Raw genomic sequence first — 26,693 nt, 5'->3', positions numbered from 1 at the left:
GTGATTTGTGCTTTCATCATTTTTAAATGTTAAAGTATATGTGAATCTTGGAAAGACTGTTTATGCAATATTACATTTAGACATATCAACTTAGTCATTTCCCTCTCAATCCTATGTCTACAAACCTACACTAAGCATAATATATTTCAAATAAACTAGTTACAAAAAACTTAAATAAACTAGTTATATGCACTAAACTTAAAGTTTTATCAGATATAAAAACTATAAAAAATAAATTAAACTTTTACTTCAGAAAAAAAATTAAATGTTAATATATTTTTTAAAAACATAACATAATATTAAATAGTTTAAGAATTCAATATTATTTTAAAAATATATAATATATTATATCGTAATTAATTTCTAATGTGTGACATGTTTTATTTCTTATATTTAAATAAATTAGCTTCTATTAGATTACCTTATTTGATTTTTATATTGAAGTAAAGTTTTTATATTTAATTTATTTTTATCATAAGAAACTAAGATAAATATATCTAATTACATGAGATGAATATTTTATATTTAATTTATTATAAATTTTTCTCTTTGTTTTTTAAAATTATGAAATATAATTAATACATATATATAATAGTGTCATGTGTATTATATTTTTGAATTCAGATGATTTCGCGTGTTCGGATATGTGTCACATGTATCCGTGTGTGTCGTATATATTTACAAATGTCTTGTTGTTCAAACTTCACCACGTGTTTGACGAAAAGAATGTAAGAATGGTTAGAATTGAGGTTCACATAGAATTTACGAACCGATATGAGATTTGAAATTAAACGAAGATTTGAGAATGAATCGTGATTGGAAATTATCAGTTTAGGATTTAGGTTTAACACATAAATGAAATAGGGTTTAGTGCAATACGTTTTGGGTAGAAGAAAGAAAGAAAATTTGTAAACACATTGATATTCGAGTTACAGTTATTATAAAGATAAAATAAAAAAATAAAAAAATAAAAAAAGAAGATAAAAGTAATGAAAACCAGTATCATTAAAAAATTAAATAGAGTTTAGTGAATATGTGCCTTAAGGAAAAATTACTAACAAGGTCAATTGTGGCAATCATAGAACTCTTTTGTTATATATATGTGGTTATGGAAAGTGCTTTAACTCAACAACAGCAATCTAGTTTTGATACTCACAGAATTCTATCCATCAGTTTTTGTGTGTGATGATAACACCCTCAACAACCTCAATGAAGAATCCAGTTCGTTTCAGATTCATAATGTTTGTGCTGTGTGTGGTGTCGCAGGTTGTTCATGGTGAAGAGAAGATTAGATGCATTCCAGAGGAGAGGGAAGCACTCCTCCAATTCAAGGCAGCCATTATCGTTCACAACGGCATGCTATCATCCTGGACCACTCCTCACTGCTGCCAATGGGAGGGGATTCGCTGCAGCAACCTCACCTCCCATATTGTAAGCCTCGACCTTCATGGAGATATATATGAACAACGTTATATTGTAAACTTCGACTTTCATGGAAATATATATGAAGAACGTTATATGAGCGGAGAGATCCACAAGTCGTTGATGGAGTTGCCACAATTACAGTATTTGAACCTCAGTCATAATGATTTTCCAGACAGTCACATCCCAGAGTTTCTTGGTTCTCTCAAAAACTTGAAATACCTTGATCTCTCTTCGTGTTATTTTGGCGGAAGAATTCCAAGTCAATTAGGCTCTCTTTCTCATTCGGAATACTTAAATCTTGCTTATAATTCTCTGAACGGATCAATCCCTTATCAGCTTGGAAATCTCTCCCAATTGCAGCATCTTGATCTCAGAAGCAATTATTTCGAAGGAAATATACCTCCTCAACTTGGAAATCTCTCCCAATTGCATGAGCTCTATCTTGGAGAAAATTTGGACAATCTCAAAATTAGTGACGGAGGTCAGTGGCTCTCAAATCTCATTTCTTTAACCCATCTTTACTTGTACTCTGTATCAAATCTTAATACTTCTCATACTTGGTTGAAACTGATTGCGGAGCTACCTGAACTAAGAGAACTAAGTTTAGTTGATTGTAGCCTTTCCGACCATTTCATTCTTTCATCCAAACATTTGAAGTTCAATTTCTCTACTTCCTTCTCTGTCCTTGATCTTTCTCAAAACATCTTCACATCACCAATGGTATTCCAGTGGGTGTCAAACATCACTTCCAACCTTGTTGAGCTTGACCTTAGTGGCAACCACTTGGAGGGTTCCACATCAAGTGATTTTGGCATCGTCATGAATTCGCTTAGGCATCTTGACCTCTCACTTAATAATTTAAAGGTCAGGGATTTGAAATCCTTCATTAATATATGCACTTTACATTCTTTAAACCTATTCTCAAACCATTTGGCTGAAGACCTTCCCTCCATTCTCGGTAATTTGTCCAGTGGATGCGTTAGACACTCATTGCAAGAATTGGATCTGTCATGGAATCACATCACTGGCACTTTGTCTGACATTTCAGTATTCTCCTCTTTGAAAACATTGTTTCTTCAAATAAATCGGTTAACTGGAAGGATACCGGAAGGTGTGAAGTTACCGTCCACTTTGGAGTATTTGTCAGTTGGGTCAAATTTCTTACAAGGTGGAATTCCAAAATCATTTGGCAATGCATGTTCTTTGTTTTTATTGGACATCTCTATGAATGGCCTGACTGATGAGCTTCCGATGATAATTTCTCACTTGTCTGGATGTGCTAGATATTCATTGCAAGAATTATATCTAGAAGGGAATCAAATCAATGGCACACTACCTGACTTCTCAACATTCACATCCTTAAAAATATTATCTCTTCAGAACAATAAGCTAAATGGAGAGATTCATAAGAACATTCAATTTCCACCTAAATTGGAGGAGCTCTACATCTATTCAAACTCTTTAACGGGTATGCTTACTGACTACCACTTTGCTAATATGTCTAAGTTAGAGCGCTTGGATTTATCTGACAACTCATTGGACTTGGCATTTACTCAAAACTGGGTTCCACCTTTTCAATTGTTATCTATATACTTGAGATCTTGCCAGTTAGGTCCAACATTTCCCATGTGGTTGCGGACACAAAATAAATTTGTCTATATTGACATTTCAAATGCTACAATATCAGGTATTATTCCTGAATGGTTTTGGGCTAAATTACCTCTACAAAAAGTGATGACAATGAATATTTCATACAACAGTCTACAAGGTACAATTCCAAATGTTTCATCAACGTATGTTTCTACTTCCATGCATCTTGGATCAAATCAATTTGAAGGTTCTATTCCTCTATTTTTACGAAACTCTCAAATTCTTGATTTATCAAAAAATAAATTCTCAAATCCTCTTTCATTTTTGTGTGAAGATTATGCAACTTCAGTTCATATTCATTTAGACATTTCGTATAATCACTTATCCGGAGATATCCCAGATTGTTGGAAACAAATTAACTCATTAGTTTATTTAGATTTGAGTTACAATAACTTTTCAGGAAAAATTCCAACTTCAATAGGATGGCTTCTTGATCTTCAAGTATTATTGTTGAGAAACAACAATTTAGTAGAAGGAATCCCTTTCTCCATAAGAAATTGCACAAAGCTAGTAATGTTTGATTTGTCAGAAAACAAATTATCAAGATCTATCCCTGATTGGATTGGGACAAAAAAAGAGTTGCAAATATTAAATCTGAGAAAGAATCAATTCTTTGGGAGTTTACCATTAACGGTTTGTTGTCTAAGAAACCTTCATCTCTTGGATCTCTCACTAAACAACTTATCTGGAAAAATTCCGAAATGCATAAACAACCTTACTTCAATGGCTCAAACAACATCTTCAATATTTGATGAAAGGCATGAGTATGTGTTGAAAAATGGTTATTTTAGGGACTTCAAACAATACTATTTGAATACATGGTTGACATGGAAAGGTTCGAAACAAATGTTTATGAATAATGGTTTGTCACTTCTAAAAAACATTGATATCTCAAGTAATCAGTTCTCAGGAGAAATTCCTATAGAAATAGAGAAATTATCTAGACTGATTTCATTGAACTTATCAAGAAACAATTTGATTGGAAAAATTCCTTCAAACATTGGAAACATAACATTACTTGATTCTCTTGATTTGTCAAGAAATCGACTTGTTGGTTCAATTCCTCGAAGTCTCGCTCAAATTTATGGACTTGGTGTATTAGATTTGTCTCATAATCATCTAAGTGGAGAAATTCCTTCAAGCACACAATTGCAAAGTTTCAATAAATCTAGTTATGAAGATAATCTTGATCTTTGTGGACCACCACTTGAAAAATTGTGTATTATTGATGGGGAGCTAACACAAAAACCAAATGTCAATGTTTGTAAAGATGATTATTCATTTTTCAATAATGAATTTTTCATAAGTATGGCAATTGGATTTGTTCTAAGTTTTTGGACAGTGTTTGGCTCAATCTTATTCAAACGTTCTTGGCAACTGTCTTATTTCAACTTCTTGAACAACTTAGAAGACAATGTTCATGTCAAAATAGCAATTTTTGTCAGAGCACTTAAGCAGGACAAAGATTACAAGGTAATAATATCATATGTTTTATACAACTTTGTTTTCTCTATGTATTAAATGCACATTACCATATATCTCTTTTTCCATATTTCTGTAGCATTTTATTAATTAAAATAAAATTATCAAATTATTATTATGCTAAATATTGAACCAATTTTTACAATTCAATTAGTTGCTTTTGAAACTAATTATGTCAAATATATAAGATTGAATGCACAAGAGCCATTAAATGTGTAAATATAGCATGTTAAGTAATCAAGAAAATGACTTCTTGCTCGTTTGAATGTTGAGTGCCTTTAGTGTTTATTTACTTCAGTTTTTTTTAATAAAATTATGCCCTTGACAACCTTTTGCAAATTTAGATGAAAAGTTTGCATGACCACAAAATAAAATAGCAACAAAATAATTTATGTTCAATACTGGATAGTCTTATAAAAAAAGAAAAAACAATTGTTTCCTTGTTACCATGAAATCATGTTTTTTTCCTTACTAAACTTAAGAGATCTTTATCTATCTTTAGTTTTTTCCCTTGCTACCATGAAATCATGTTTTGAATTTAACCAAATAACATCGAAACAAGATAATAATCCGAAAATAACTTAGGGTGAAAACACAAAAACTTAGAACCTAAATTCTCAACATAGAAAACCTACATAAAACTTAGAATCTAATCCCCAACATAGAAAACCTTAAGAAAACACTTAGGTTCTTAGGAAATAGAAAAAACATTAGGTCAAAAACACTGATAATGACTTATTTTACAATGATTTCAATATTGAATTAAGAGAAAATGTCAACTCTTTCTTAACTTTTTGCCTTGTAAATCTTGGTTTTCATTTAGTTTCTTAAGTGAGCTTTAATGAGATAATTTAATGACTAATCCATGCTCTCATGTTCTTAAAGTAGTTGGAAGAAATCTATGCATCAAATGAAGGCACCAGAACCCAAGAAAAGCAAGAAAAACAACAAAAAATGAAGAACTAGAATTTTGTTGAAACTGCGTCCGAACGCCTTTTTTCCATGGGCGCTTGAGTGCCAGTGCACCAGCTTCTGAGCTTGACTGGGTCACACCCGCGTGCCCACTGCATAGGGGTGCTTAAGTGCGTCTTTGCTGACCGATGCGCGTTGGAGCGCAAACTTTAGCGCAACTTTCGCTAATTTGGCAGATTAGGCCTATTTAACCCTAAAACACGAAGGGGTCTGCATCTTTGGGCACCTAAATGCGATTTCTCTCTACTGCAACACTTGAAGGCGAACTAGGAGTTGTGGGAACAATCCTTCTTCTTCCTTGGGTTCTCTCCCTTCTTCCATTTCCACCATTGTTGTAAGCTTAAGCTCTCCATTCATGGAGAACTAGTTTCATTTATTGTTGGGGATTGATGTAACCACAAATTTCTTATGTAAACTATAATGTTTTGAATGATTATATGCCTCTTTCATTGATTATTAGTGTTTACTTCCTTTACTTAAAGCTTGTTATGATTTAATCAACCATGACATGATTTTAGGGTTTGCTTAATATTATAAAATATTGTGAGTATGGAACTGGATTAAACACCTAAAGAAAATTGTATCTAGGAATAGAACTAGGACCTTTGGTTGTCGTTAATGTCAATTCTTAATGCGAAAATAATTGTTAGGTTTTCCAAGGGATTGGAATCTAATAAGGAAGTTTAGGCTCTCTCTACCAAGGGATTGTGTTTGTGTAAATTTGTAGATTGACATTAGCATTTTAATGAAGAGGAAGTGAATTACCATGCATAAGAGTGAAGTAGGTGAAATCATACCCCCAACAATATCATTTCATATAATTTCTAATCTTTCCATTCCTAAGTTTTTGAGTTACCAAAGTTCACTTTTACTATTCTTGTCTTATATTTATCTTAATTGCATTAAAATCTAAATTATGGAATCATTCTTTAGTCTAAGTTAGAAATTATACAATTGTTTGATGACACGAGTCTCTTTTGAAACGATATTCGGTTTTACCGGTTTATTACTTGATACAAATTGGTACACTTGCCAAAGTCTCAACAAGTTTTCGACGCCACTGTTGGGGACCCGTGTTTAAAACTAGACTTTTGTGTGATTTTTAACCAATTTAGACTCTATTCTTTTGTGTTTAATTTTCTGTTTCATTATAATTACTATCTCTATATTTTTGGGCTAACTTGTGGCTCGAGTTTGGTTATTCTTTAGTGTATGCAGGGAAATATCTGTACAAAGAGGATTGTGTCATCAGAACCACTGCTTGTCGATCTTGCGATCGAGAAAATAGCTCGTAGAACCAATAGTGACACAAGGAGACGATGAGCTATAAGTCAACAAACTACCCTTGAATCTTCATCTTCTTTCAACAATCAAAACAGTGAGCTTCTTGATACTTCTTTAGTGAACGAAATGGATAGCAATGGATCACCTCTAAGGAGAACCATAGGGGACTCTATTACTTACACAAGCCCGAGAAATTTCTCAAGCATTGTAAAGCCCATTATGAGTGACAAGTTGGTAAAAATGAAACCTACTCTACTCCAACTCATCAATTCAAATCAATTTTCTGGCCTGGACAATGAAGAACTTCATGCTCATCTACTCACTTTCTACGAATTATGTGGTTCTGTCGGTGTAATGGGAGAGGAGGAAGAAGCGTTGTACATGAGACTATTTCCATTTTCTTTGAGTGGCAAAGCAAAGGCCTAGCTTCAGTCACAACCTAATCAAAGTCTAACTAGCTGGGAGGATATGGAACACAAATTTTTGGCTCGCTTCTTTCCACCATCAAAAAGCATAGAAATAAAGGTTGCAATTTCTACTTTCGTCTAAGGAGTGGATGAACCATTATGTGAAGCCTAGGAAATATTTAAAGCTTTATTTAGAAAGTGTCTCAATCATGGATTTGGCCTAGAAATGCAAGTGCAAACCTTCTGCAATGGTTTTCAACCTCATACAAAGATGATACTCGATGCATCCTTTGGTGGTTCAGTTCTATTCAAAACTTTTGATAAAGCCATTGCTGTTATTGAAAATATGGCTTCCACTGACGTGTAGAGTCAACATGGGAGAACACAAGCACAAAAGAGAGGAGTTTATGAACTTAGTGCTCAAGATGCACTACTAGCACAGAACAAACTTCTCACTCAACAAATGGAGCTCCTGACTCAACATATGGCCAAGCTACCTCAACAGTTGCAAGCAATGCAAGCTCATTCTCAACCGAATCATCAGGTAATGAGATGCGATTTATGTAAAGATAACCATCCTAATGGCCATTATCAAATTCCTAGTAGTTTTCAATCTAAAGAAATCAATATATGGGAAACCAAGGAAGACAAAATTTCTTCAACAACCTTTTTCCTAATCCTTCCAATAAAGGGTGGAGGCAAGCTCAATAAGCTGCTAGTAGTAGAAATCCATATCAACCTGCTCAACATTATCCATATCAGATTGATCGGACTTCAAAACTAGAAGAAACATTGCAAATGTTCAAGCAACAGTCCATCCAAAACTAGAAAAATACTGATGAATCCATAAAGAATTTAGAAGTGCAAGTTGGTCAATTAGCTAAGCAATTGGCAAACCAACAAGGTGGACAATTTTCTACTAATACTCAAGCCAACCCTAAGGAAAAGTGTAATGTCATATTCACTAGAATTGCAAAAGAGGTTGGGAGAAAAGAAGAAGAAAAAGAAAAGAAAAAAGAGGGAAAAAGAAGAGAATCAAGAAGAAAAAGAAGTAGAAGAAGTGATTGTTGAAGGAGAAGAAGAAAATAAAGGCAAAGAAAAAGAGATAAAGCAAAAAGAAAAAGAAATTGTAAAACACTTGCCTTATCCAAAAGCACCTCTAATAAAGAGAAGGAGAGGCAATTGACCCAGTTTAAGCAAATATTCAACCAACTTGAGATCACTAGGCCCTTGACCGAAACAATGCAACAAATTCCCGCCTATGCGAAGTACATGAAGCAAATCCTCAACAAGAAGAAGTATTTAGATGAGGAAACAATTGAAGTGCACGAAAATTGCAATGCCATCATGCAGAAGACTCTCCCTCCAAAATTGAAAGATCCGGGGAGCTTCACCATCCCTTGCACCATTGGAAACTGATGAGTGCATATTTATGCCCACATTTTAGATTTAATTTCAAAATTTTAATGGGATAATTGTGCTTAAATGATTGATTTGAATAAGATTTTGAATGATTGACTTTATTGGGTTTGGGAATTAAAGAGGCTTAAAATATGATTTTAGTTGCATAAATTATTTTGGGGAGTCTAATATTTGTTGATGTAGTTGGAATTAAAGTTTGAATTGCAATTTTGAAAAGAAAGAAAAGGCTAAAGTGCAATTAGAGAAAATTTCTAGACTTCTGTGCAATTTTTAATAAATTAAAAAAGGTTGAATTGTAATTTTGGGCAAGTTTAAATCTGTTAGATATTTTAAAAGATAATTTGGAGAAAATATATCTTAAGATATTTTATTTGATATTGTTAAATAATTACCTTATTTAACTATATCAATAAATATCAAAAGATAATATTTGCCAAATCTTTTTGAATCTAGAAAAAATATTATCAAATATTTTCAAAAATCGATTAAATATGTTGAATATTTGGAAGATATTAGATATAAGATAAAATATCTTATCAATAGAAGATTCGGAGTCCAAGCCCAATCAAGCCTATATAAAGAAACCCAGGGGAGGCAAAAACACACAACTCATTCATTCTTAGACTCCTCCACTAGAAGCAAGCATCCACCACTCCTCTCACTTTTATTTTATCATGTGTTTCATTGTATTCATGGAGGGCTAATATTCTAGGGCTATTCCATTTTAATTTCATTATGGATTCTGAGGTTAAGTTGAATTAATGCAATTGTTTCTTTTGATTATTGATTTGAGTTGCTCTCTTTCTATGTCTTTCATCTTTCAATCATATTAAAAGCAATGATTTTTGCATCATAAGGTGTTTGAATCTACATGCATATTAATCATATGAGTTTAAGGGTTTCTAGGTTTGATTGAGAATCTACTTTGATTAAATTTAGGAACTTTCATATGATTAAACGAGTTTTTGCTATCAATTGAGAACGTACTTTGATTGGTGGTAATAATTTCAACTATAATTAATTAAGAATTTACTTTCATTAATTAGCTTTTAATTTGGTTAGGAGATTTAAGAATAGACATGATTATACACAATAGAATTTGATTGAGAATGTACTTTGATTGAATTCATTGTGAATAATCTAGAAAGGTCTTGCATTTGATTGAGAAGCTACTTTGGTTAACTGCACGATCGCCCACAAATTAATTAAGAATGTACTTTAATTAATTTGAAACTTGAACAATAATCAATTGAACAATGATCTGTGGTAATCGATGATGAATCTATCTTGGAAAAGCAGTGAAATTAGCCTATTCATCATAATTTTTTTATGTTTCCACTTTGTTCTTCAAACATTCTTCAAACATTAATTCTATTACCATAGTTTCTCACTTTTATTTTTTAGCATTGCATTCATAAGATTCAAATATTGAAAAGCAATTCCGTATTCGTTGGGAGATGACTCAGGGTTACTTTAACCCTACCTACTTTCTTGACTATTGACTTGGCAATACTGAAGTTGCCTTGAAAAGTAGTATTAATGTGATAGCTTCAACGATAGCGTATCAAATTTGGCGCCATTGTCAGGGAATACGGTTAGTATTTTGATTCTTATTTTTAATTTTAATTGTTTTTTTAATGCACATACATTTAATTTAGTTTGAGTTATTTTGTAGCCTTTAGTTATTCTTATTATTAGCAACATCTTTGTTCTTGTTTTAATTAAGAATTTCTCTTGAGAAATACTTGAGGCAAGTTTGAATATACTCTTGCTAGGAAAGAATTGGTACTTAAGTTGTCCATTGTGACACACCTCTCTTTTCTATGAGTGGACCCAAACAAAGCCTCTTTTATCTCTTATTTGAAATCTTTTTCTAAAGCAAGAACAAAAGAAAAAGAGAAGTCAAAAATAGAGAAACAAGCTCAAGCAGATTGTGTAGTGCATGACTCGAGCTAACCCGGGAGAACTTTATCGAGTTAACTCGAAAATTGAAAGGAATTTGCGTAAGCTGCGGAAAAATTTGCTATTTGGGTGTTCTATTGAGGGAACACTTCCTACAGCTGAAGCTATACCACCTTCTCTATCTTCAGCAACAAATATATTATCTCATCCTTTACACGATCCTAACCCAAATAGAATGACACAAAGAACTATCAGACAACTAGCCATCTCCCATAATACAATTATTCGAAGTAACATTGAATACCCTAATAAGGAGGGAAAGTTGAGACCTGACTTGTTAAATGCCTTACCAAAATTCATTGGGTTGTCAAGGGAGCATCCAGATAAACACCTTAGACAGTTCCACATGTTGTGTGAAAATTTTAGATCTCCTAGGATCTCGATAAAAAATCTGAAGCTGAGAGCTTTTCCTTTTAGACTTCAAGGAGAAGCCCAAGATTGGTGGTACTATCTCTCTACACGGATTACTAATTGGGAAGCCATAGAAAGAATTTTTCTTGAAAAATATTTCCCAGCATCTCGAGTATCTACCATCCGTAGAGAGATACAAGATATAAGGCAAAGAGATAGAGAAACGCTTAGCGAATATTGGGAGAGATTCAAAAAACTCTGTGCTTTCTGCCCTCAGTTTCAAATAGAAGATTTCATTTTAACTTTAATGAAAGCTTAAGTTCAACCGATAGGTCATGGGCAGATGCTGCAAGCGGAAGATCCTTCTTAGACAGATCACCGGAAGACGCTATATATCTAATAAAGTGAAAGGAAGCATATATCCAGCAGTTTGAAACAAGAGCACATTCAGTGACCCTGTTAAAAGGAGTTCATGAGATGAAAATTAGTTTAGTAAAGATGATAAATAAAAGAATAGACGAACTAGAGAAAAAGCTCGATGAAATTGTGAGGTTGATTAAAACTTCAAATCCACAAGTTGCTAAAGTGTGTGGAATTTTCTCTTCAACAAGACATTATATTGAGGAATGTCTTAGTATAACAGAAACTACTATGGAGGAACCATGTCAAGCTTTTGTTGCAAACATGTTTGGAGGCAATAAACCATATCACTAACACAAACAACCTTATGTTCCACCTCAGCAAAGGCAACAATTTCAACCTGAAATGTCAGTACAAGATTTTATGAAGATGATAGTTGAGCAAAATTCAGAAATGAAGAAATCAATTACAGAATTGACTCAGAGGATTGATAAGTTAGAGGCTAAAGAGTCAGATAAACTGCCTGCTTTAATGTTTGGTCAACATATCCAAACCGGTTGAAGCCGAGAAAAAAAAACATGGAGGAATTAGACCAAGAGATCTTAAATACTTTCAAAAAAGTGGATATCAACATTTCCTTGATAGATAATGTTAAGAAAATCCCTAAATACGCCAAGTTTTTGAAAGAAATGTGCACAAATAGAAACATATCGAGATACCACATAAATGCAAGGATCCAGGTATGCTTTTTGTTCCTTATGTTATTGGAAGTTCAAGGTTTGACAATGCCATGTTAGATTTAGGAGCTTCTATAAATGTAATTCCTTTATCAGTGTTTATTTCTCTATCTCTATGACCTCTTAAGACTATTGGTTTGGTCATTCAACTGGCCAACCGTAGCATAGTTAACCTTGCAGGTGTGCTTGAGGACATCCTTGACCGAGTAGACAAGTTAATTTTTCCTGCAGATTTCTACATCTTGGATATGAAGGATAAGGAAGGAATCAAGTCATCAATTATCATCTTGGGAAGACCTTTCATGATGACAACACAAACAAAGATAGATGTTCATGCAGGAACAATGACCATGGAGATATGAGACGAGAAGATGCATTTTAACATATTGGAAGCCATGAAACACCCAATGGAAGAGAATTATCTGTTTTGTATTGATTTATTAAGTGATGTTTACACAATTTTTCTTTTAGTTTCTTAGACATTTTTTCAACTTTTTCTCCATCTTTGGATTTTTCTTTTTCAAATATGTCATGCCTAACTATAGACGATGAAGAAAGTTGTAAAGTAGGTGATATTGAGGACGTGATGTTAATAGATGATACCTCTGTGGCATCCGAGTGTGATGTTGAGGTGGTTGAGATTACCTTAGGCAGTAAAATGTTGCCATTTGTGGTACAATCACCTGTTTTGGAGTTGAAACCTTTACCATCCCATTTGAAATATGCTTATCTTGAGAAGGATGGGAAACTCCATGTTATTATATCTACACTACTTATTGATGAGCAGGAAAAATAACTATTATAGGTTCTTAGAGATCATAAGAAAGCAATAGGTTGGACTTTGGCAGATATTCCTGGTATTAGCCCTTCTTTTTGTATGCAGAGAATACTTTTGGAGGAGGATGTTAAACCAATGAGACAACCTCAAAGAAGGCTAAATCCTCAACTGATGGAGGTTGTAAAGGAAGAGGTCACCAAGTTGCTACAAACAGGTATTATATATCCCATTTCTGATAGCACTTGGGTGAGCCCTATAAATGTAGTTCCCAAGAAATTTGGAATCACAGTGGTTAAGAACGAGAAGGATGAATTGATTCCTACTCATATTCATAAGAGTTGGAGGGTTTGTATTGACTATAGGAGATCGAACCAAGTCACTCGAAAGGACCACTTTCCTTTGCCATTCATTGATCAAATGCTAGATTGCTTGGTAGGTAAGTCACATTATTTCTTTCTAGATGGATTCTTCGGGTATTTTCAAATTTGTATAGCCCCGGAGGACCAACATAAGACTACCTTTACTTGTCCTTTTCACACATATTCTTATCGGAAAATTCCATTTGGCCTTTATAATGCTCTTGGTACATTTCAACGATGTATGCTGAGTATTTTTACAGACTTATTCGAGCATTGTATTGAGGTTTTTATGGATGATTTCAGTGTGTATGGTTCATCTTTTGATAATTGTTTAACTAACCTTGCAAGACTTTTGCAAAGATGTAAGGAAACTAACCTTGTCTTGAATTTTGGAAATTATCATTTTATGGTGGAACAAGGTATAGTTTTGGGTCATGTTGTTTCCAGGAATGGTATATCTGTTGACCTTGCTAAAATTGATGTTATTTCACAATTGCCTTACCCCTCTTCTGTACGAGAGGTTCGATCTTTTCTTGGACATGCAGGGTTTTATAGGAGATTTATACAGGACTTTAGAAAGATAGTTAATCCTCTCTACAACTTACTTCAGAAGAACATACCATTTGACTTTGGAGAGAGGTGAAAAGTTGCTTTTGATTCCTTGAAAAGGGCACTCACTACCACTCCTATCATTCAACCACCTGATTGGACATTGCCATTTGAGTTTATGTGTGATGCATTAAACTTTACAGTACGAGCGGTACTTGCACAAAGAGATGGGAAGTTACCACATGTGATATACTATGCTTCCTGGACATTGGCTACTGTACAGGCAAATTATACCAAAACTGAGAAGAAATTACTAGCTATTTTATTTGCCTTAGATAAATTTGGATCGTACATACTTAGATCCAAGGTAATTGTTTATACAAATCATGCTCCATTAAAATTCCTTCTAAATAAAGCAGATTCCAAACCAAGGTTGATCAGATGGATGTTATTGCTCCAAGAGTTTGACATTGAGATTCAGGACAAAAGTGGAGCTCATAATCTACTAATAGACCATCTTAGTAGGATTGAAAAAGAAGATGATGAAATTCCTATTCAGAATGATTTTCCTGATGAAATCTTACTAGCATTGACTATTGTAAAAGGTATGTATCCTGAACCTTGGTTTGCTAACATTGTTAACTACTTGGTTGTTTCAGTTATTCCTCCATCTTTCTCCAAATCTAAGAAGGCCAAACTGAAAAGGTGATGCGAAGTACTATGTATGGGACAAACCATTCTTATGACGCATTGGTAGTGACCAAGTGTTAACATATTAGCAAGTGTACCAAATCGTATCAAGTAATATAAATTGGTAAGACCAAGTAACGTTCCCAAGAGACTCGTGTTTACTTAACAATTGTGTAATTACTTAGCTAATTAAGACTGAAAAGATATTTTGTTGGTTTTTAAATGCAAATGCAACAAAAGTAAATATGAATGCAAATTGATCAATTGAGGCTTGACACAAGAATGAATGGATGAGGTTGATAATATGAGATGATAATGTTGTTGGGATTAGATTTCACCTACTTCATTTTCATGCATATTAGAATTCATCTTTTTCATTGGAATGTTAATGTCACTTTCTAAATTACTTAGAACGTGATGTCTGATAATGCTAAATTTTACCATTATTTAAGCATCATTTTAGTAGCAAAATCAACTCCTTTCTAACTTATAACTTGTTAAATCCTCTTCTTTTGTCTTGTTTTCTAAATAATTGTGTGTTTGGCTACTTTGATGTAATTTCATCTGTAATCCCCTATTTTGTAGCTAATAATGTGCTTGGAAGGGTCTTTAATAATGTCTAAAGCTGAACCAACCACTAGAAGCAAGTAGATCTGCGGAAAAAGTGAAAATGATGCAGTGCTGAAAAGTCAGGCTCGGGCCCCCCTGGGTCAGGGGCGCCCAACGCCACTTGCACAGAAGCCAGTTTCTGCGTACTGGTCGCGCCCGGGCGTGAGAAATGGGGCGCCCGGGCGTGACTTTCCAGAGAGTCTCACGCCCGGGCGCGACTGAGAGGGCGCCGGGCGCGACTTTTGCTGATGTGTCAGATCCAGCTTATTTAACCCTAAAACGCGAAGGGGTTTGGGTCTTTGGTTCGTTGGAGGCGCGATTTCACTGAGAGGAGAGCTTGGAGGGCTGCTAGGGCTCGTGGGAACACTCCCTTCTTCCTCTTGGGTTCTTCATCTTCTTCCATGGCCATTTTGTAAGCTTAAAGGCTCTCCATGGAAATGGAGAGCCAAACCCATCTTGTTGGGATTAGTTGTAGCCTTTGAATTCTTGTGTAATTGTTGAATGATTTGATTATATATATGCCTTTTTTATCAATTGCTAGTATTCTTGTTTCCGATCTTAAAGCTTGCATGTAATGGGGACGTTCATGACTTGATTTTGGGGTTTCATGGGTTATGGGGACGTAAGATGGAACCCAGAACTGAAATAGGAGTCCTTGTGGTTCATTGATTCTAGGGATGGAAGATGATTCACATGTTGTCTTAAGATCCTAGCTCTTTAATGCGGATTTGCTTGTTAGATTGTCCAAGGGATTGGAGTTTGATAAGGAAAACCTAGGCTCTTTCACCTAAGGGATTAGGGCTAGAGTGTTTTAGTGGATTGACTTTAGTAAATTGATAGAGAGGAGATGAAATTGATTTTACACAAGAGTGCATTGGTGAAAACCAACCTTAACAATGTCATTTCATACCATTTCTAGTCTTTTCCATTTTCAAGTGCCTTCAATACCAAAGTCCAAACTTGTAATTACATATGAATTTATCTTTTTGCACATATTCTTAAATGTTGAGTTGTTCTTGAGTCTAGATGAGTTATTAATCGCACAATTCTCTAGTATTACGAGTCTCTTGGGAAAACGATACCTGGTCTTACCACGGTTTATTACTTGAACGATTCGGTACGCTTGCCGAAATCGACCAACAATGTCTCGGCGTAAAAAGCCTAGTCTTGATTATTAGACAACAATCCCTTGAAAATCCTAATAATTAATTTCGCATTAAGAAAAGAAGCTTAAGACAACCAAACGTCATATCCTTATCCCTAGGAAATATTCCCTTTGGGTGAAATCCTCCAGATCATGATTCATAAGATATTTCCCAATACTTAAATAAATCCAACATCAAGTCATAAATGGACAAAACATAACAAGCATTAAGAATAGATGAAAATCACTAACATTCAATGAAAGAAGCATTAAATGTTTAAATCATATTCAAATACATGAATGTTTAGAGGTTACATCTTCCCTAACAACAAATGAGTTAATTCTCCATCGTCATGAAGAAACTATGTGTACAATGGAATGGAAAAGATAGAAAAACCCTAGAAACTGAAGAGGAGAGTTCCTACATCCCCAAATCTGCCTCCAAAGGGGCGAAACATGTATTTTTGTTCTCAAGCCATCAAGAGATACCAATCCTAGGGCATGCAAGTCCTTAAATAGATCAAAATTGGATCATGGGCCAACGTTGCTGGCGCTCAGCGCCCCAGCTAAGGGCGCCCGGGCAAGCTTACGAGAGTACTGGCACTCAGGGCCCCTTAGAGGGCAGCCAAGCGGTGTGCGGCACTTGATGTCTGGCGCTCAGCTCTACTTTTCTGAACTTCCACCGCTCAACGATACAAATTGGCGCTCAGCGACTGCAAAATTCTCTCTTTTTGCTATTTTGTTTGCTTTTGTTGTCTCTCTTGAGTTCCGTCTCTTTGATACTTTTGCTCCTCTTCCAAAACATACCGATAACCTACAAAATTAAGGGAATTTAGTGATAAAATCATTAGGTATAACCTCTAATTACTTATTCACAAAACTAAACTAAAAACATGAGTTCAAGCAAACTTCTAAGTAAAAAATGGTTGATTTAATATCAAAATTGCATCACAGATAACAATATTTTCAATCGTTATCACCAAGTTATAAGGAGGTGTGTTCCTATCATAGAGATACCTTATATGCTTGAATTTTTTATTTCATAACCTTTTGGAGGACACTATGGCACGCAAAGGACAGGTAGGAAGGTGTTGGATTGTGAATTATATTAGCCTAGCATTTTTAAAGATGCACGAAGGTTATATGAAAATTGTGAGCAATGTCAAAGGGCATCCAGATCCATCACCAAAAGATATGCCTCAACAACACATGTTATATTGTGAGGTATTTGATATTTGGGGTATTGACTTCATGGATCCATTTCCTTCCTCTTCTGGGTTTACTTATATTTTACTTGCTATAGATTATGTTTCCAAGTGGGTGGAAGCAATAGCTACAAGGACTAATGATGCTCGAGTTGTTATGAGTTTTGTTAGGTCTAACAATTTCTGTAGGTTTGGGATACCACGAGCCATCGTTAGTGATCAGAGGACCCACTTTTGCAATAAGTTGTTAGAGAATATGTTGAAAAAGTATGGGGTGACGTGTCGCATTGCTACACCATATCACCCCAAACTAATAGACAATCTGAGGTCTCTAATAGAGAGATCAAGAAGATATTGCGAAAGTTGGTGAAGCCAAATGGGAAGGATTGGGCCGCAAGATTGGATGATGCACTTTGGGCACATCGAGCGACCTACAAAGCATTAATAGGCATGTTACCTTTCAGGGTTGTTTTTGGAAAGGCTTGCCATTTACCCATGGAGATTCAACACTGGACCTATTAGGCTGTGAAAGCTTGTAACTAGGACATGGATGGAGCAGGGAAAGAGAGAAAGCTCCAATTGCAAGAACTATAGGAGATTAGACTCACAGCCTATGAAAACACCAAGTTCTACAAAGAGAAAATCAAGAAATTCCATGACTAAAAGCTTGTGACCAAAAAGGATTTCAACATAGGTCAAAAGGTGTTGTCGCAACCGGAATCGCGACAGGACAACGATCAAAAAAAGAAACGAGTTTCGGAAAGAGATTTGGAGTCGCCACCATAGTTTATTCTAGAAAACTACTGAAAAACCATAAAATGATAAGGTCAGGTCTACGAAAATGAGATTCTTGGTTCGGGAGTCAGTTACGCGTAGGGAACGTATTAACACCCTACAACGCCTGCTCGAAGGCAATACCTTTAACTAAATACGCGAATGTGATGTAGTTTTTCAAAATGTTTAACTATCCCCTACAATAAAACTCTAAAGAAACAAAATATATGTTTTAGTTTTTTGGGTCCGACAAGGATTTACCTTGCTCCTACGTATTCTCATTCAGAATGAGAAATCAGGGTTACGTAGTTCTTTCTGAAAGGTTGATTGTTGTTTTGAGGATGTGAATGCTTTATATTTTGGTATTTTTATGTGAGAAGGAGAAAAGGTTTTTTAGCACAAGGACGATGCGAACGATCACACATGTGCCTAAACCTTTCAAAAAAATTTTATTATTATTATTTAAGAAAGAAGAAAATGTTCTAACACAGGGACGATGCGTGCGATCACACATGTGCCTAAACCTTTAAAATATTTTTATTATTATTTTTTTAAAAGAGAAGAAGAAAAGGTTCTAACACAAGGACGATGTGTACGATCACACATGTGCCTAAACCTTTAAAATATCTTTATTATTTTTTAGAAGAGAAGAAGAAAAGGTTTTTACACAAGGACGATGTGTGCGATCACACATGTGCTTAAACCTTAAAAACATTTTTATTATTATTTTTTTAGAAGAGAAGAAGAAAAAGTTCTAACACAAGGACGATGCGTACGATCACACATGTGCCTAAACCTTTAAAATATTTTTATTATTTTTTAGAAGAGAAGAAGAAAAGGTTTTTACACAAGGACGATGTGTGCGATCACACATGTGCTTAAACCTTAAAAACATTTTTATTATTTTATAGAAGAGAAGAAGAAAAAGTTTTAGCACAAGGACGATGCGTGCGATCACACATGTGCCTAAACCTTTAAAATATTTTTTTTATCATTTCTTATAAAAGTGCATTTAAAAAGTAGATAAATATTTAAAATGGAAACAAAAGAGAAAAAAAGAAAAAAAAATAAAAAATAAAAATAAAATAAAAGGATAAATAAATAAATAATGAAAATAAAGTTAAAAGTAAAAGGATAAAATAAAATAGGTTTAATAGCCAATTTAGTCCTCACTTTGGTTGAAAAATCTCAATTTAGTCCCTCGTTATAAAAGTGTTTTGAATTAGTCCTAACTTTTAAAATAGTGGGTCAGATTGGTCCTTTATGTTAAATATAAGTTAACAAAATTAATGGATGATGATGTGACACAACTTAAAGCTAACGAGGGACCAATCTAACACATCAGCTTTAAGCTGTGTTACATCATCATCCATTAATTTCGTTAACTTATATTTAACGAAAGGGACCAATCTGACCCACTATTTTAAAAGTTAGGACTAATGTAAAACACTTTTATAACGAGGGACTAAATTGAGATTTTTCAACCAAAGTAGGGACTAAATTGGCTATTAAACCAATAAAATAAAAGTAAAATAATAAGTAAATAAAAAGGGGTGCGGAGGTGCTAAATAAGAAACAAGGGTGCCTAAACAAAAAAACGAACTAGGCCAAAGCCCAGGCGGAGAGGGGTGCGAAAATGAGAATAAGGGGGCATAGAAAAGAAATTCGTTTTTTTTTTGTTTTTTAGGAACAGAACGGGCCTGAGCCCAAGGCAGGGAATGGATGTAGGGGTGTAAGGGTGAGAAATGGAGGTGCGCATAGGAGAGAAAATGTTTTATGTTTTTGTAAGCTGGATCAGGCCCAAGGCCCTTTTCGCTTCTCAGATTTGGAAAACCCCTAGGGGTTCTCATATCCCAACTCATTTCAAACACTGATGCACCCAGAGACTCAAGTTTCTCCCCATGGACGAGAAACCCTAGAGGCACTCACCACTTACTCTGCCTCAGCCGTCGTCCAAACGGCCACCGCGAAGAGGCCCTCCGCTTGGTCCATGATGTCACCGGCGACCCCAAACGCCACCAGGGCCGCCGTTGGCTGCGACGTCAGATCTTCTCTCTTGCACCCTTTTTGTGCGATAGAGGAGAATTTCCTTCGGTCTGAGAACGACACTAGCCGCCGCCAGCCGCAAACCAGGACGCCACCAGTGTGTCGATTGCCGCCATAAACCCCACTGGTTGTCGCGCCAAGCTTCTCTGCCCACCGTCGAGACCATCGCCGGCTGTCGCTCCAGCTCTTCCCCTCTTCCTTTTTTGCGTGCGAGGGAGGAATTCGCCTTTCACCCTGCAACATCGCCGCCACTGTCTCCACCGAAGTCGGCCGTCGCGAGCCATGGCGTCATCGGCGACTCCAAGCGTCACCAGAGCTACATTCGGCCACCTCTTCTCTTCCTTTCTCTTACTGCGTTAGAGGGAAACCCTCTAGCTCCTCCACCGCAAGTTTTTCCCTGGCATGGAGTTTACAAGGAGTAGACCCACTCCGGTGAACGGTGGCAGCAAACACTAATAGCTGTGATTTGGGGAATAAGATGATAGAGGTACGAAGCAGAAAAGCCGAGATACCGAGTCCACTTCAGGATCAGAGGAAAAGAAGAAATGAATTCTTGAGTGCCCTTGGGGGAAGTACTTGGTGTTACAGGCAGAAGCTAAGAGGAATTTTGGTACTTGATGTTGAAGTCATGGATCCTGAGAATGTTGAGCTAATGCTAAGGTCCGAAAAATGGCTAATCTGGCACCTTTGTTTGAATGCAATGGATATGGCAAACGATAAGGCGATCCAAAAGACAAGCTCCGAACCTAATGGCATGGGATTCATGATTTGGTCTGTTCACTGTGTTTACTACAGGTGAAAGATGATCTTGAGATGGAAGGCAGCTGTGGCAGACATGCGCATGGTCTATTAGAGAGAAAAACTACTTCTCTTTTCTATTTTCTCATGAGAGCTGGTATGAAAACATCTTTGCGGTTTTCGTTTGCTTTTTATTTACGTGTTTTTTGGGTGCAAGTAAATGGATACTGAAGTTTTTGTGTTGAGGGAAAACACACCTATATTCTATTGTTACTGATGAATCTTGAATCTTGTTGAAACTACATTTTGGGTGCAGTTTTGATTAACAGAGGAAAGCGAATACAACCGTATACATTGATCGAACACCATTTCATTCATCTCTCAGCATGCATAAGGAAATCATATCTATGAACATATAGATGAGCATGACCAAAGAGTTTAGGTATACGAAAACTTACCTTCACAGCTTCAAGAAGCTTCTCCTTTTGGTTAGGTTCTAGTTCCTTTTGATCTCTTCTATGGAACTTCTCTTTTGGTTACCAAAATGATCTTCCGGGCACCGAAAAGTTAAGTTGATTGGGCACCAAAGTTCACAGTGAAGGTGAAGGCAATTTACGCTCTCTTTTTTTTTCTGGTCTGAGGTCTCTCGTTCTCTAAGTGGTGATGATCAGTGATCCTCCTTCTCCAATGTGATAGTCCCTCCCTTTTCAAAACCACCGCACACTCCTTCCTGTTGTACTGCTTCATGGCAACTCTGGGATATCCTCTGGCGCGGGATTTTCTTTTGTCTCTTTTCTTTCTTCATGTTTCCACTTTGCAGTTGGCAGATACTCGTTCAAAACTCTTTCCCCTTCCATGTATGGCGGTTGTTGCTGCTTTAAGAATTTTCAGCAAGAAAAATAAATACCTTTTTCACGCTGCCACCGTGTAAACATATTCTAAGCATTCTCTATATGCTCGAACACTGCAACCGATGGCTTCAGGAGGAGGGAACAAAGTTGACTTCCTTTTTTTATGTCAGCATTGCAGTGCAAATTTTTATATAAAAAGTAACCTTTTCTTGAATTTAAAATATAAAAATAAAAAATAAAAAACAAATTAAAAGGAAAACAACAAAATAAAATAAAAAATATAAAAGTAAAATACATAAAATAAACATAAAGCAAAATGGAATAACATAAAATAAAATAAAGATAAAACAAAGAAATAAGATAAAATAAAACAAAATAAAATAAAACCAAATAAAACGAAGTAAAAAAACTAAAAAATAAAATAAAATATAAACAGGAGAGAAAATAAATAAAACGAAACAAAGCAAAAACCGAGGATAAAAATAATAAAAAAATGAAAACGGAACAAAATATTTTTTTTGAGACTTCGTATCAAATTTATCTTTACTCGTTTATTTTATTTTATTACCTCTTCTTAACTCTAGATATTTTTTAACTATCCAGACGAAATTGAGTATTTACAGGTGTTATTGTACAAGTCTAGGATGAGGCCTATGAGTGGTAAATTACGCTACAAATGGGAAGGCCCATTCATTGTAACACAAGTATTTCCCTATGGAACAGTGGAAATCAAGGAAGATTATTCTGACAGAATCTTCAAAGTTAATGGCCATCGTCTGTGAACATTCAATAAAAATCAAGACATTTTGAACAAGACAATGGATGAGGTGAATTTGACCACTTCCACACTCATTTCACCATGAAGGAGGTAAGTACCCTCATACTTCCTCTTTGCATTCTACGTAAGGCATATATTGAGGACAATGCATGATTTAAGTGTCAGGGTGTGGGGAAACAATTTAATTTGTTCCCTATTCTATTTTTTTTAAATAATATTTGCAATGGATTTGAAAGTTTGAATCAGTAATTGGGATGATCATGAATTCAAGAGAAAAAAAATGAGTCATGTTGATATGAGTGGATTGCTTCTTTGATTTGCTAATTGAGTTGGCTTGAGAATTTCTTGATTAAATCTTTTGTGAAAGAAATTTGAACCATGTGAGTTTTGGGCCTAATGTTAAGGATGGATCACTATGTGCCATGCCTATTTTTCTTGAGTGATTTGCCCATGTTTTGTTGATACTCTAATATTTAACTTGATGCTATGTTGTGCAACTTAGATATGCATGATTTGAAATGATTGAGGCATTTCTTGTTTTAGCTACTTGGCTAAATAAGCTTGTCCTAATATTAATCCATTGGAAAACCCTTTAAGACTTAAGACTATTTTCCTTGTTTTTAGTCATTATCAAATGAGAAAAGAAGAAAAATCATACGTTCCTTACCTTAGGAAAGAAGAAGTAGTAATGGATCGTGTTAGAAGTAAGTGGTGAATAAGTGTGTGGATGAGGCACTCTTGAGGAATTTGAAGAATCTTGAGGAATTCTTGAGAGGCAATTGACTAGACTGTATTGGCTTATCACATTAGCACGACTGAAGGTGCATCTTTTTTTATCAGGAGAAGATTTTGCAATCTTTATGTTGTTGTTTCCCTAGACGTATGCATCAGGAAGAAGAGTGAGGAGCTCTTGACTCTAAGAGGGGATTCTCAAAGGGTTTCTACAACAGGAACAAGGGGTTTTGTGTTTGCAGGTGTATTTTGTTCTATATTTGATTGAGAGTTTGTAAGGTGTTTACATTTGAGTATGCTCTATAAAGCCTTGGTTGTAATGCTATGATCATTATAGTGAAATACTCTCCAATCTAAGGTTAATTGGGAGGGTGATTGGATGTAGGCATTGTGGCGAACCAGGATAAAAATTGTGTTTGATTTTCTCTCCTTATCTCTTTACATTTCAAATTTCATTGCATATATATTTGCTTACTGCACAAGAAGGATTTCAAGATCATTCATATTTGCGAAAAAGATTTAAAAAGTGCATGTTTTGATAAAACACCAATTCACCCCCTCTTGGTGTTGAGAAACAAGGTCCATTAATTATAACCATAATAATTTCAACTATAATTAATTGAGAATTTACTTTGATTAATTTGTTTTTAATTTGGTTAGGAGAATTAAGAATAGACATGATTAAACACAATGGAATTTGATTGAGAATGTACTTTGGTTGAATTTAATGTGAATAATCTAGAAATGTCTTACATTTGATTAAGAATCTACTTTGATTAACTGCATGATCACTCTCGAGGAGATTCGGTCACAGTTGGATGCCTTGACATACAGTGGAGTTGTATGACATCCGTATGAGGGACATCGAGGCATTTGACCATTCTTCGGCATTTGTATGTATTCTTGATGGATTCGGATTGGTGACACCCTTAGTCGTCATTTTCCTGAGCGTATGCTGAGGTAATTTGGGTTTTAGCATAACATTTCACGATCACCCATTGTCGTTCTAGATGCATATATAATTGCCATTGATCATGCCTGGTCGCACTTTAGAGCTCACGTTGTGAGTAATGTCAGACATGCAGCATCCCCTTCTGACTATATTGATGGTACATTAAGTGTTTAAGGAGGGTTTTGCATCCTTGTATTATTGCTGCTGCAGATGATGCGCGATCGACTCTTATGCTTACACAATGCCCCGATGTTCCACAAGTGGCGCGACTCCATCGTAGACCGTCTCCACCTTCACCATTTGGTGCCCTAGTATGTTATTTTTCATTACTTATATCATTAAATTTTATTCACCTTGTTTATTTAATTGTTAGACATAATTATAATGCATGCCAAATTTAGGCGAATGGCAAGAATGTTACAGTCCATGCTATCGTGTCGTCATGTGACCGAGGAAACTGTTGCACATCAGACGATGGTAGACTGGCTTCAGATTGCTAATGAGGACATTGAGGAATATTCCCCGAGTAGGAGAGGTTAGAGGCATGTACGTGGTAGACAGTCAAAGTCTAATTGATAGGACTTTGTGTTTCATTGTTTCACTTTGTATTAGGACTATCAATTTCTATTTCGTTTCTTCATTTCATTTCATCCGTTTAAGAATCCAACGAATAGTGATATCGCTTTCACTTTTTATTAACGATTTCATTTTCATTTACATGTTATTTTATTGTTTATAGAGATTATACGAGATTTATACGATTTAAAAGTAAATGAATAAGTACTTAATTAACAAGTAATAGTGAATTTTTACATATCTTAAGACATAATATAAATATCACGAGGCACAATATAAGATTTCGTTATGCCCATCAACTGTGCAAATGTTTGCATCCTATTAGTATAAATAGATGACCACGCTCGTGCCTTAGGATAATAATGGGTTGAAGAGATGATATTCACCATGGGCAAAGGACAACCCTTTTGTACCTTAACTTGCATTATACAAATTACAATAGTTAATTGAGTCATAAGTAAATTTAAAATGAAAGCACAAAATAATACAATTACCTGCACGAAATGACATCCATGAACGTGTCCTATACAAATTAAGTGATGTTGAGTTATACCAGAAGGTGGTGTAGAACATAGTGGGAAGATAGTATAATTTTGTGATAGTGACATACACACTAAGATGACATTATATCTTTTAGCAATTGCATAACCAATGTCTGGTAATGTCATCCACTTTTTCCTGTTAGTCTGTAATGAATAAAACAAGTTGTTAGAAAAAATACATATAATAAATAAAATACATAAAACGGGAAACACTTACCGCCGACTATGACTACACCGATAAAGACTCTCTCGGTTCTTCTGGTCTATCATAGCCTCCTACTAGGCTTGCGTATTCATCACGACATTGACTAAGTTCTTTGTACAGATCATTTCTGATAACGGGCCATGAATCTTCTCCGAGTCCCAACGACGTAGCAATGCATCTATATCCATAGTGACCATCAGCCACAACATCAACAACGTCTACAATGAAGGGGTGAGTAATAGATTGAAACTGGTCTATAATTGGAACTCTCGTTTTCTTCACTGCATTTGGATTTGATTGTAATTTACTTTTCACAGATGAAGATTCATAGGTTGAATGAAAGGCGTCCACATGCTCAAAATATGATAGATCCCGCGTAGTAGACCTTTCTCTTCGTTGGACTTTACTTTTTTGTGCACCCTCTGTCTTGACTTTATGTAATGGAGGGACCATTGATGTCATTGTAGGACAAGTAATGTCAAGTAACTTCTGCTTGATGGTGACTTTACCTCTAATGTCAACCTTATTGAATCGTTCTTCTACTTGTTTCAACTCATCTTTAATGGATAACTAGGGCTCGGTTTCATTTAATTCAACATTTGAGAAATGCAATCTTCGCCACATGATATGAAATTCACCGAGAGGGATCATCCCAGGATCATAGCGTGCTAATTCATATGCACAGGGGACACCAAATATACGTCTCAATATGCATCCACATTTTGATGAGTTCAATCCTATATGTTACACTATTTCCAATTCCTCAACAATGAGATCTAATGCATATCGAGATACACGCCCAATAAGTTTTCTATATTTGTATCCTTTAAAAGAGTCGCTCGTGAGCAACAGACTTCTTTCAAATGACGCCTTAATCTTGTTGTGTATTATCCCAACAAGAACACAAATCACACATACTATTCCCCAGAACTTTCTTCAGGTTCCAATGAGCAGACTCAACCCTGAAATAAAAAAAAACATCAACAAGTGCAAAAAAATACTTATCTAGAAAAAAAAAAGTAAAATAACATTACAACATACCTATTTGTGGTTGTGTTCCCTAAATGTATTACTATGTTCGTCCAGAACTTTACAAAGTATGTATTGTACGGA

The 26,693-nt window shown here is 35.2% G+C and overlaps 3 protein-coding genes and 1 pseudogene across 5 annotated transcripts; 3 read left to right on the top strand and 1 right to left on the bottom strand.

Moving 5' to 3' along the window:
* The first annotated feature begins 1,096 nt into the window (after positions 1 to 1,096).
* LOC124833874 (receptor-like protein EIX2) lies at positions 1,097 to 5,985 on the top strand. 3 transcript variants are annotated; one of them, XM_088111439.1, is made up of 3 exons: positions 1,097 to 2,893; positions 3,113 to 4,548; positions 5,446 to 5,985. In XM_088111439.1, exons 1-3 carry the CDS (start codon positions 1,186 to 1,188, stop codon positions 5,521 to 5,523), a joined length of 3,222 nt encoding a protein of 1,073 aa, XP_087967565.1. In that variant the 5' UTR covers positions 1,097 to 1,185; the 3' UTR covers positions 5,524 to 5,985. The 3 variants fall into 3 exon arrangements, with proteins under 3 accessions (XP_087967565.1, XP_087967563.1, XP_087967564.1); XM_088111437.1 differs by having other exon boundaries at positions 1,101 to 4,548; XM_088111438.1 differs by having other exon boundaries at positions 1,101 to 4,548; positions 5,443 to 5,985.
* Positions 5,986 to 6,704: 719 nt separating this feature from the next.
* LOC148199637 (uncharacterized) lies at positions 6,705 to 7,587 on the top strand (annotated as a pseudogene).
* A 4,991-nt stretch (positions 7,588 to 12,578) lies between these two features.
* LOC148199636 (uncharacterized) lies at positions 12,579 to 14,447 on the top strand. The gene is made up of 3 exons (XM_088112736.1): positions 12,579 to 12,806; positions 12,936 to 13,266; positions 13,942 to 14,447. The coding sequence occupies exons 1-3, from the start codon at positions 12,579 to 12,581 to the stop codon at positions 14,445 to 14,447; spliced, it is 1,065 nt and encodes a 354-aa protein (XP_087968862.1).
* Positions 14,448 to 25,604: 11,157 nt separating this feature from the next.
* Positions 25,605 to 26,042, bottom strand: LOC148199635 (uncharacterized). The gene has a single exon (XM_088112735.1). The coding sequence runs from the start codon at positions 26,040 to 26,042 to the stop codon at positions 25,605 to 25,607; it is 438 nt and encodes a 145-aa protein (XP_087968861.1).
* Between the last annotated feature and the right edge of the window lie 651 nt (positions 26,043 to 26,693).

Source organism: Vigna umbellata, chromosome 4 (genome assembly GCF_029865625.1).
Source record: "Vigna umbellata cultivar VRB3 chromosome 4, Vumbellata_1.0, whole genome shotgun sequence".
In the NCBI taxonomy this organism is placed as follows: Eukaryota; Viridiplantae; Streptophyta; class Magnoliopsida; order Fabales; family Fabaceae; genus Vigna; species Vigna umbellata.
The sequence above is the reverse complement of the archived record's forward strand: the minus strand, read 5'-3'. Positions and strand labels throughout refer to the sequence as shown.